Source organism: Mus pahari, chromosome 1 (assembly GCF_900095145.1).
Source record: "Mus pahari chromosome 1, PAHARI_EIJ_v1.1, whole genome shotgun sequence".
In the NCBI taxonomy this organism is placed as follows: Eukaryota; Metazoa; Chordata; class Mammalia; order Rodentia; family Muridae; genus Mus; species Mus pahari.
In genome coordinates, this window is record NC_034590.1 from 129,540,297 (window position 1) to 129,553,059 (window position 12,763).

Genomic DNA, 12,763 nt, shown 5'->3' on the forward strand with positions numbered 1-12,763 from the left:
TCTCTCTCTCTCTCTCTCTCTCTCTCTCTCTCTCTCTCTCTCTCTTGAGACAGGGTCTCCCCATGTAGTCNTTAGGTAGATACTCTGATTCAAGATTTGTCTGTGTGCATTCCTTTATTCAAAAACTAACAGTATACTTCACAAGCAAAACCTCCAAAATGTCCTATTTTCTTTTCTTTTCTTTTCTTTTCTTCCTTCCTCTCTCTCTCTCTCTCTCTCTCTCTCTCTCTCTCTCTCTCTCCTCCTCTCTCTTTCTCTCTCTTGAGACAGGGTCTCCCCATGTAGTCAGGATAGACTTCAAAGCCTGCCTTGCCTTCACTGCCATGGTTGTCCCTGTGCCTATATTTTTTTTAAGTAGTCATTTATGGTGGTAGAATGGTTTTCTCACTTTTCATTTCTATTGTGCTAGGGATAATCATGTATCCTCCAGTGTGTACTGGATGATTATAATTGCATCATTAGACAAGTGTTCAAAGATATTCAAACATACAAGGCAATTTAATCATTCACAGTAATACAAATGGGGGTTAGAAGAACAGGATTTAGTTGTGATCATGACTTTATCTTAAAGTATACTTTGAAGTTTCTTTAAAGAAAACTCACTATTTACAGGTTTTATTCTAGAAACACTTAGAAAATAGTCTTGTGGATGCTCACAGGAAGTCATCAGCAGTTCACCCAACTGTGAAGCCTGCCAGACCCAACAATGACCAGCCTGACAAAACATGGCTGCTGGTGCAATAGTGGCACAGCTGGTATAGGGTAATCAACTGCTTTCTGAATGGATGTAATACCTGCTGCACTGAAGGGAACTTATACCTGGAACTCATTCCTAGCCTCATTAGGAACTCAATTCTAATGAGGTTATAGGGCATTTGGAAACATACTATTTTAAATTTGCTAAATGCTCATGGTATCAAGCTGCCTTCTAAATACTTATCTTCACACCTATCAATTACTTCAGCTCTCACTCATTAGAGGATCTTCTTTTAGACTACAGTTAATACAGAGACATCTGGTTAAAGTGCAGAGAATAAATGACTTGGTCCTAAATGAGCCATCTAAATAATTACCCTCCAGTGGTTCAGGGAACACTATGGAGGAACAGAAAGAAATGGGGGAAGATGACCGTGAAATGGTATCTTTTGGACATGATATGGCCAATGTACTCATGAATTTACTACACCTGAGGCTATTCACAGTAGACCTGAAAAAGATTGGGTCTGTCAATATTCAATATGGAAGAAGAAAGGGCTCATGAAGTTCTTCCTCTATCCTCTATTGACAGTTAATGGTGACTAGAGGAAGGATTATCATTTTCCTCAGTAGTGTGGCCACTGATAAATTGTCCATGCTATACTAAATGACCTCCCTTTCATGCTCATGATGACTGAATAATATTCCATTGTGTAAATGTACCATATTTCATTATCCATTCATCAGTTGATGGACATCTGGGTTGACTTCATGACAGCAAGGAACATTGATGAACTAGTATCTCTGTAATAAGATATAGACTCCTTTGGGTTTATGCCCAATAGTGTTAAAGTTGGATCATATGACTGCTCCATTCTCACCAGCAGTAAATAAGTATTTTTTCCTCACATTCTTGCCAGCATTTTTCATCATTTGTTCTTTTGATTTTAGCCATTCGACTGAAGCAAAGTGAAATTGTGCTGTGGATGAAACTGATATTATCATTCTGAGTGAAGTAACCCAGACTCAGGAAGGCAAACATTATATTTTTCTCTCTCATTTGTGGATATTGCCTTTGAGTTTTCAGATATTTTTTCTTCATTTGGAATAACCATAGAGTTCTGGAACTTAGTAAGGGGCCATGGTGGGGAGGTCCAAGTCAGGGGTTATAGAAACAAATGGTATATAGGCTCAAAGGGGATTAATGGGACAGAAGGGGTTAAATTTGAGTAAGAAATGGAAGCACATGGTAGAGAAGGATATATGGGGGAGATAAACCAATGATCTTTTGAAAAAATCATAAGGAAACACACCCACTTCTGTAGCAAGTTCCTACTGTATAAGTATAGGTATAGATTCAGATATAGGCAAATTATATTATACACATATAGGAGAAGAGTTAAAATGGAGTTATAACAGGATTACAATGCCCTAACTAGACACCACAGGGTAACAAATAAAAGACCTAGTGCAAGGAATGGGTTGACTCTTTTGGAGTTATTGTCCAGTGAAGCCTCATAGACCTCTAAACAGGCTATTGTAAATGCTATTGGTTACTTTGAAGAACTCAATAGTAAGAGCCCATTGCTGAAGACACAACGTACTTAAGACATAACACATGGAGAAATTTAGCTGGTACTCAATTGGATGCTTCATCCTTACTGGTTACTGTTGTGAGGTGATATATATATATCACTGAAGGAGAAAAGTAATCATCACTCTTTCCCGGCCGTGGTCCTGTGAGCTACAGTAACATCTAGCCTGACAGGACATGCCCATTGGTGCAATCGTGGCATGAATATTATGGGAGTAACCAATCACTTTCTGATTGGATTTAAGTCCAGAACATCATGAAACTCATTCATGGACCTATTATCAGGCCACCATCCCTGGCACTATTATCAGGCAAAGAGCCTGTGGTTCCATGGGTCATGGGAACTAAAAAAGAACCTAACACTAATATTCTGTTGAAAGGACAGTATGTTAAGCCAGTTCCTAATGGCATCATTATACCCATTAATTCATCTCTTTACTCTCACCAGAGAAGCTTCTATACACAGTAGATGGTGATTAACAGAGATACACACAACTAGCAAGGTACAGAGAATAAGAGACTGCAGAATGCTCAGCCACATATGGCTCATCTATATCACAACCACTCCTCCCAAGGCTCAGTAATCATAGCAGAAGAAGGGAAATAAAGACTATAAAGAGCCAGAGGTTGTGGATAAACATAATCAAACAGTGCCTCTCATATACAGCAGTGAAGACATAAACTCAAAGTGATTCTGACAGCACGCACAAGCCCCAGTGCAAGCTGAAGTAAGAGAATGTCCTTCATACATGGCAGAGAAGATACAAGCTCAGAGTGATGGTGACAGCATGCATAAGCCCCAGTGCAAGCTGAAGTAAGACAAAAATCTCATCATGGACAGGGAGGTCAACATGAAGTCCCACCTCTGGTTGAGGAGTTATTGGCTACTTGTAGATACTGGAAGAGAAAGTAATTTTTCTTTAAAAATGTTGCCCCTGAACTTTATATGCCCCATAGAGGGGAACGCCAGGGCCAAGAAGTGGGAATAGGTGGATAGGGGAGCAGGGTGGGGGCAGGGTATAGGGGACATTCAGGATAGCATTTGAAATGTAAATGAAGAAAATATCTAATAAAATAATTAAAAGGAAAAAAATGTTGCCCCTGGTAAGTTGGCCAAACCCCAGCAGAAGACCACATATCCATGATATATGTGCAGCACAAATTGGACTTGATGAGTAGAGAAATAAATCACCAAGTTGAGGGGTGGGTCTGGGAATGAAGAAGAGAGTGAATATGATTAAAGTACATTGTATGACATTCTAAAAGAAGTATTTTGCCAAGAGAAACAAATAATTTAAAAAGGGAGATAAATGTCTTAATACTTGAAAACAACAGGCCTATTGAATCTTCAAAACTATCAGTCATGAAAGATAAAACAAACAAGGAAACATGGCAAAGAAAATATTATAAATAAAATGTAAAGCATAAGAACTAGATTCTGGAAAAATATTTTGTGAATGATATTATTAAGATAGATGGTGAGAATGGAATGTGGGCAATATAGTATAATAATCAGCAGAACATATTACATTTTCTTAATTAAAACAAGAAAGCATTCTCATGGTAGCATTGGGAATCCTTGAGATTTCTATTTTTTTCCTTGTTCTTTGCCCTTTCATCCTTCCTTCTCTCTCTCCATCCTTCCTTTTGGCCTTTGTCTTTTATTTCTTGCCTCCTTCTTCTAAGGGAATTCGTCTGGCAATCAAACTCATGGTCTTGATGACACACAGTGCAACAAGAAAATGTTTATAAAACTGTTGCTATATGCTGATCACATACAGCACAGCCCATGCTCATAGGGATGTCACAGTCCTGAGGAAGAATGAGGACAGAATGACCCTTGTACAGAGGCTGTGTCTCAGTGGGTTGCAAAGTACCCCCTCTATGACAATATTCTTATCCAAGAGAGAGAGAGAGAGAGAGAGAGAGAGAGAGAGAGAGAGAGAGAGAGAGAGAGGAGAGACAGCTTCTTACACATTTTGCTAAAGGCATTCATTCAAACACCCAGAAGCTTCCAATTATTAAGAGCTAGATCAGAGGAGCAGCAGTTAAAAATATATTAGGCATTCAATCCTCTCTATTGGATATATCTGTTAGATTAGCAGTGTTGCTCATTCCATTGCTTGTTATTTCTGTTTGACATGTAGTGGTGCCTCTATTTTCCTTACACTATACTAGGGAAGGAGAGGCAAATGTAAGGTCGCAAGAAACTCATCCTCTAGTGAAGACAAGCATTTGGAAACATATGTCTTCCAGACATTTATAAGGGCTACACATGCTCTGATAGACATGCTATGATAACCTGAGTTAGATCTCCAGGACTCACGTGTTAGAAGGAGAGAATTCATTCCCATATTTTGTCCTATGATCTCCATGCAAGTGCTGTAGGTCCATGTGTGTATGGATATAGAACACATATACATAAATAATAACTTAACAAACATTGTAATTTTTTTGAAGGAGGGAATGCTAATTCTGCTAGTAACTGGTCAGAAATGTCTTTACACAATAGGTTTCCCTTAAATTGATTAGAGAAATGAGTATATACATGTATATATATTTATTATATGGTATTGAATTGATTATAGAGAGGAGTACATATATACTCATCTTTATAATAAATTCATATATATATATATATATATATATATATATATATGTATATATGTATGTATATATCAGAAAATGGAAATGCTGTTTGAGGGATGAATGTGTAGGATATTTTGCCAAGGGTATTGAACCTCATGGGAAAGGATGCTACAGAGGTGGGTTGTGGCCAGACCATAGGTAATATCTGTGTCATTGGAAGGAGTTTGGGTCCTGTGTTTAACAGTCTAATTAGGTGCCACTAAGGTGATCAATACATCCACCTCTAGGAATCACTAAGAAGTCACTCACCTTGTTATGGGGCAGCTGATACAATCTTCCTGATTTGGTCCCCAGCACTTGGCACATGTGGCTTCACAGGTTTGGCAGTGGCCTTGCTCATCAATGTATTCTCCTGTGGAACAAATGTAGCTGTTTACTTTATTCTACATATTAAGCCTGCCAGAGCTGACCGTAGGGGATTAGCCAGAGCTCTTGCTGGCTACTTGAACAGTAGAAATAACACAAGGCATGGCAATGTTTCAAGTCATCCAGTGGCAGGCCACACCCACATTTTGTCTAAGCATGCTATAAGGGAAAGGATTGTAGTCTTAGGGAAAGAATAGACATAGTGTTTTGACTGAAATTTGGCAGATGTGGACTAGATGTTTTCCTTAAAGATTTCCAGTAAAGAAACAGAACAGGGTTGTTCATTCAGCTGGAAAGTTTATCTTTCCCATAGGAGTACATATCTGATCCCTCCACAGAACTCAGTGCAGCTTTACAAATTTCTCTTGAACATAGGAAATCACTCCCACAGCAAAGGGGGTAGAGAGAGGTCGACCTGCCCAAAGGCATCAAAGACATGGTGGCACTCAATGAATCCAAGCCTCCTACACCTACACTGCAGCTCTTCTCCCTTGTCACTATGAAAATCCAAACCAAATAACAACAATCAAACCCCAAATCACAACAGTCTGAGAGGTTTCTTCAGCCAGATTCAAAATACCACGTTTTGTTGTTGTTTGAGAACACATAATCCTCGAATAAAATGATGTCCAGATTCTGGCAGAACCATCGCCTTCACTTGGCCTCATCCCACTCTTGAATTTGACAGCTGTTTAATCATCTGGAGTTTGTCAATGTGAGAACCACCTGGAGTGGTGAGGTAGGATGACCCATTCATGGGTTAGTCAAGCCACCTCAATGATGCTCTAAGATTACTGATAGTGTTCGTTACTATAGTTACATTCAGCTGGATGAGGATGGGACATGTTGTCCTTGTTCTTTCCCACTGTAGAGCAATTTTAATCCAGCAACATGGCTACTCTGGCAAGGGCTCGTACTCAAAAATATTTCTAGGTCTGTGTGATCTGGGTGGGATAGCACACACCCTAATCCCTCTGGTTTGAATGTAGACATGCCCTTAGTACATACCTTTAAGGTAGAATTGGTTTGCAGAAGGAAGCAGCCACATTTGAAAGTGACAAATCAGAGAAAGATTTTCTCCAAATGAGTTAGAGATAGGATATGTCCAACTCTCATGAGAACAGAAAGGTGACAAGAGGGAGAGGGAGAGGGAGAGGGAGAGGGAGAGGGAGAGGGAGAGGGAGACTGGGGGGGCGGGGGGGCGCGGGGCGTGAGGGTAATCAAGAGGGAGAGGGAGAGGGAGAGGGAGAGGGAGAGGGAGAGGGAGAGGGACACTTTTACAGAGATAGGTTTTAGGCAAAGATAGAATGAGCCAGAGAATAAAACATTTATTCATTCAATTATTTTGTGCATTTTTGTTGCTTAGTTTTACCCAGTGTCTCACCATACAGGTTAGGCTGCCCTGGGTCTTATTGTACAGGCCAATCTGCCCTGGAACTTGTGATCCACTTGCCTCAGCTTTCTGAACACCAGGGTTATAAGAGTACACCACCATGCCTATGTGGAAAATTAATTCTCCCTCATTTTCATCAGTACCTTGGCTATGTGTTTTCTTGATCTTCTCAACTCTAATGGCCTCCATTCAGCACTCATAAAATAACATGTTAGATCTAATGACCACTGAGCATTCCCCAGGTCTACAATTTGGAAAACGTGATCTAAGCAGTGGTTCTCCACCTTCCTAATGCTGTAACCCTTTAATACACTTCCTCGTGTTATGGTGAACCCCAGCCATAAAATTATTTTTGTTGATGCTTTATAATTGTAATTTTGCCACTGTTAACGAATTGTAATATGCTTTCCAATGGCCTTAGGGGACCCTTGTGAAAGGGTAGTTCAATCGAAAAAGGGGTAGAGACTCCACAGGTTGTGACTAACTGACAAGCACATGCACTTACACAATCTTACTTCTTGTGCTCTCTACTTGGACTGGGCCAAACTTTCCCCAAGCTTCCTTTTCCTCTTGTTCCTCAGAAGGAGACATCTCCGAATTTGAGGATATATTTGAGTTCCCTCAGTTTCCTTTTTCTCAATGCTTAAACTCCTTGTGAACTCCTTGGGTGCTCTCTTCGCACCTGTCTTCAAGGACGGTGTATCTTTCCTCCTGCCCACAGTCAACTCTCCATTCACTGCTCTTCATCTTCCTTCCTTGGGATGTTTCTTCCAGTCCTTCCATCCTAAATCTCCTCTTTATGTCTCCATGTTACAGCATCCACAAAGATTCTCCCCTCAACTAAAAACCTTCCCAAGACCCTTCCCTTCCTGAGAATTGACTCCTCAAGGCTGTTTATTTTCCTCTTGGTACTTGGAAACAAAATGGAGAACATTTTGTGACCTTGGAGCTTATGTAACCAAGTCAACAAAGGACAGCTAAACGGTTCATCCCTCTCCAGCCTGCACGCCTCTTCACTTTAGAGTAAGTACTGGCTTTACAACAGATGACAATAGAGAGCCCTGCCCCAATTCCCATATTTATGTGGATGTCCAATTAGTCACATAAACAACCGCCTTCAGTCCTTGCACACAGGCACAAGTCTATGCCTGCGCATTTGGAACTGAGGCAGTCAGACTCCAAGGACATAAGGAAGTTACTTTTCTTTTTTTTTTCTTTTGTGTTGTTGGAACAGCAAATTCTTGTCATCTGTCTTCATTGCACAATGAAGTTGAATGTTTATGACAGGCGTGATATACAAAATTCTTAGGAGAAGTCACTTTTAGCAGAGATGCCAGGAGCCAGCATGTTGTTCACCTATCTATCCTATAAGCTCTTCCTGCTGGCAGCTTCTACTATTATGTCCAGATCCTACTTCTCCTGTGGTCACAACCTTTCTGTTTCTCTATTAGGTTGTTCCTTTTAATCCTGTTTTACAGGGGTTTAAAGGATTCTGAGGAAGTGGGATCATATGGGGAGGAAGGGCTCCTGGAAATGTGAAGACCCATCTTCATACATTTACAAGTATACAAGCATGCACCTTGGTTTGCTAGTTCTATCTTTGATAACACTGTGAAAAGTTATTATAATCTTAGATTATAAAGGAACTCATATGAGGTCATCCAGAAAAGGTGAACATGCATTATATGATCCTCAGTTATAAAACACAATCCAAGACATAATAATAGACTTTAAGTATACATGATCTGAAAATGAACTAGCTCGCTACTCCCCACAACCTCCCTCCCTCCCTCTCTCTCTCTCTCTCTCTCTCTCTCTCTCTCTCTCTCTCTCTCCCTCTCTTCCTTTCCCCCCTTACTCCTTATTTATCTCTCTCCTCTTTTTGTGGGACAGGGTCTCGTGTAATCAAGATTGGCCTTAAACTCACCAAGTAGCAAAATATGACCTTGAACTCCTCTTACTTCTGTCCCTTATGTTCAGAATTCTAGGCTTGTGCCATCATGCCTATCTCAAGAGCTTTGTTCTATAGAGGTATTGTGTCTTTATTGATTCCAACAAAGTCAGTTGTAGAACTCATGTAAATATATATCCCAATAAAGAAACAAATACTTAAGTAATAGATTATGATGCGTGTTTAAAGTAATATTTTATCAGAGTGGCTAGCTAGTAAGTGGGGGAGGAGCACTAGGCACTGGGAATCCAGCTGCTTGGTGTTGCTGGTCGTTTTACTGAGCAGCCTGCCTATGGACTATCTTCAGCTTCCTGTTAAAGCCTACTTGTGTGCCTTATCACCCAGGTGCCAGGAATCATGTGACTCTATTGAGCAATTTCACAATCCCAAGTGCTAATTAAATAATACTATCTATTTTCAAGGAAGTCAATACATAGCCTCCAACTTAAAATACCATTGTATGAGGACTGTTTTCATGAAAAAACTATACATATATTATTTTATGCCAGCTACAATAAATGCTTGGCAACACTTTCAGCTAATTATATGCTAATGAAATAAGTCAGTTTTTAAAGCCTCATTAAGCTGATGTTTTTATAGCAGGGCTCAATAAATGAGACCATCAACTGAGACTGCAACACCTTTAGCTTACAGTCTCCACAGTCACTCAGCCTTAAAGGGGAAGGAAATTTGGACAAGGTCTCCAACAGTGGTGAACTTTGAAGCTATTATATCAAGTGGAACAGACCAATCACAAAAGGACAAATGCTTTACGAGGCATTCAGAGTAGTAAAAATTGTAAGGACAAAGTGGAGTGGTGATTTCCAGGGGACAGTGGCTGAGGGCACTAGGGAATTTCATGGGTTCAGAGTTTCAATTAGAGAAGATCAAAGTTCTGGAGGTAGAGGGAGGTATTGGCCACACGACATGTGAATGAACCCACATGCAGAGATGAAACTGAGCTCTGAAAATGGCTAAAACACATTATATAAACATATATGTAAATTAAAAACTTTCTACCCAATAAGTTTGTTCCTTAACAGACCTATACTCAATATTAATAGCAACAAAACTCCTTCAGGCTTTTTGGGGATGGATAAAAAGCACTGATTATCTTGGGGGTACAGATCTGTCAAAGGCTTGAGAGAGGTGACAGTGGTAGGCAATGGGTGCACAGGTAAACCCATCAGAAGGGACACATCTGGTAGAGGTGATTGTCTGTGTCTCTCCCTATGCCAGGAACCACTATAGGCAAAAAGAACAAGGAGACAGCTAGGGCAGTCCTACCACCCTCCCTGGTCTTGCTGTGTCTCTGCAGGGACTGTTTCTGTAACTCATTCTCTCAGCATTTCCTTTGCTACACCTCCCTCCCCATGGCATGCTTGGGTTGACAGGGCTTGTGTTTCCTAGTCCTGTGGCTCTCTCATTCTCAGGTCTAGGCATGTATGTGTGTGCTGTGTGTGGACACATGGGATGCTATTCTGGCATCCACAGGGCTGGCACTCCTGGAGTCTGGATGGATCATAAAGTTTAGATTGAATACACTGCAAATATTTAGCTCCCTTCAGCTTACATGTTCTTCGAAGGGCAGAACGAAGAGGTGATGTTCTTCTTTCCACCCTTGCTTGAGCTCTGACCACATTAAGACACACAGAGACGGTAGCCAAAGTGAAGTGTTGGCCAATACACCTGAGTACAGAGGGGATGCAGCAAGCACATAGGCTTCTATTCATCCATGCATTCTGTATTACAAGCGGTGTACTATGTAATATTTAGTCCAGACAGAAACCCCTTTTGTGAGTGAGAAACTGAGGCTCAGATGGATGAAACATTTTGCATAAATTAATTTGACTAGGCAAGTGACAATTGGGCTGTGCCCCAGGAACTCAGAGCTCAGCCTCCACCCTCTTTACAACATACTCCTGTGGAGGATTCAATTGCTCTTTCAGTGTTCCAAGTAGATTTGCTGTTTATAAAAAGAAAGCAGTGCATGCCTTACTTAAACCACTTGGTGAGGGAACAGAAGTACCAAAAGGGAAGTCACTGTGAAAATGAATGGACACAACAGACATGCTGCACCAACTGGATTTTCTTAATGATTGAATATACCTTCCAAATGTATGTTCTCAGATCAAATGGCCCCATGTATTAAAAGGCCGTTTTGTGAATCAAATCAATTGAGTTTCTTAAGCAGTTTTTTTCCACTTCCAGGCACGAAGCCCTTAAGTGAAATTCAAAATATCACTTTTAATTAATAAAGCAAACTTATAAGATCTCTAGGAAAAGGACTTTCTTTCTATTTTGGAGTGCTGGAGATTGAGTGGAAGTACTCGTGTTCCCTGCAAGCCCTCTAGCACACTGACCTACATTGCCAGCACGGACAGGAATTGTGATGCTGCTTAAATGCTGTCTGAAAAGAACATAAATTTGGTGTTTGGGAAATAGTTTGAAATCAGAATACCATCTCTCCAATCCTCAGGTGAAAGAGCAAAACCACCCCCCCCCCCAAAAAAAAAAAAACTACCGCATATACATGTTCTTGTTTACCATTTCCTTAACTAAATAGCTTTAGTGTTGCCTCCGTGTTAGTGAACGTTCACTCTGAGTCCTAGAAAGATGGTACTAGGATTGAACAGGCACACACAGGGGAACTTGGCATCATAGCCCTCAATGTACAGTCCACAAGACTGGAACTCAGAGACTGGAAGAGGAATGTGGTTGCCAGGGGCTGAAGGAGGGGAAGATAGGGAGAGGCTGATCAATTAGAGGAATGAGTTTGTGAGCTTTCCTGTACAGCGTGTGAACTGTAATTAACAACAGTGGACTGGATATCTGAAAACCTCAGAGAGTACAGGGGAAGTCTCTCACCAGAAAACAAGTAGAGGCCCTACCTCTGTTAATAACTCAACTCAGCCATTCTGTATGCACACTATTTCAAAGTATCCCACTGGCTTTCTTTTTGAAATGAGATCCAAATATTTTATTCGTGTGTGTGTGTGTGTGTGTGTGTGTGTGCGCGTGCACGTGTGTGTGCGTGCGCACGTGTGTGTGTGTGCGTGTGCGTGCGTGTGCGTGTTTGTGTGCATGTGCGTGTTTGTGTGCATGTGCGTGTTTGTGTGCGTGTGTGTGTGTGTGTGTGTGTGTGCGCGCGTGTGTATGTGTGTGTGCGTGTGTGTGCACTTTGAAGCAGTTGGTTCTTTCCTCCTACCATGCAGGTTCTAGAGATTGTACTCCAGTTGTCAGGTTTAGTGGCAAGTGCCTTTACCCATTCAACCAGTTTGCCAGCCCCTGTGCCCTGTAGCCTGCTCAAGTGTTCAGCTCCTGTCAATTAAAAGGGTAGACAGTGAAGTAAAATCAGTGCCAAGGGGAGAAAAGGGCACGAGTGTGATCGGTATCTGCGAAGAAACGCAGTGAACTTGCAAACCCTCTCACGCCCTGGGGATGGGGACAGTGCGGTGGACACCTGCCCATCACACATCTTCAGGGTGCACAGCGTCTATTTTAAAGGAGGGAGTTGTTTTGGCTTGGGTTTCAGAGAGTGCAGTCCATCAACCAGTGGTGGGAGTGTGAGGGAGAAGCTTCTCATTTACTGTCAGCCCAGAAAGCAGAGTAATTCCGGTGTGACCCAACTCCAAAAGAGTCTTTAGCCTTCCAAAACAGCACACCAGCTGGAGGCCGAGCATTCAGTCACACGAGCCCGTGAGAGCCTTGCAGACAGGCACGTAGATTTTCCTAACTGTTGAATGGGCTCCCTTTCTATTCCTGTAAGTGATACTAGAATCTTTACAGGGTCTAATGGTCTACTCGTTCTCTCTACTCAGTGTGGACTTTTAGCCTCTGAAGCTTGCTCTACTTGTAATCACAAAACCCTGATCTCAGAGAGGGGAAGGTATGGTATCTGATGCAAACTGAGGGGCTCTTAAAGTTTTGGTGCACCATAACAGAAGTTAGGGACTATAATTTGAGCAACACTTTCTTCTCCTTTCCTTCTTTCCTTCCTTCCTTCCTTCTTTCCTTCTTTTCTCTTCTCTTCTCTTCTCTTCTCTTCTCTTCTCTTCTCTTCTCTTCTCTTCTCTTCTCTTCTCTTCTCTTCTCTCTCTCTCTCTCTCTCTCT

At 41.3% G+C, this 12,763-nt stretch overlaps 1 protein-coding gene across 2 annotated transcripts in view; it reads right to left on the minus strand.

Moving 5' to 3' along the window:
- The window catches only part of Pcsk5 (proprotein convertase subtilisin/kexin type 5), a 405,046-nt gene that overhangs the window by 84,062 nt on the left and 308,221 nt on the right, over positions 1 to 12,763 (minus strand). For both annotated transcript variants that reach the window (XM_029535426.1, XM_029535430.1), the window contains exon 21: positions 5,189 to 5,291. In XM_029535426.1, coding sequence (XP_029391286.1) covers positions 5,189 to 5,291 — 103 coding nt within the window. The remainder of the gene's footprint in view (positions 1 to 5,188; positions 5,292 to 12,763) is intronic.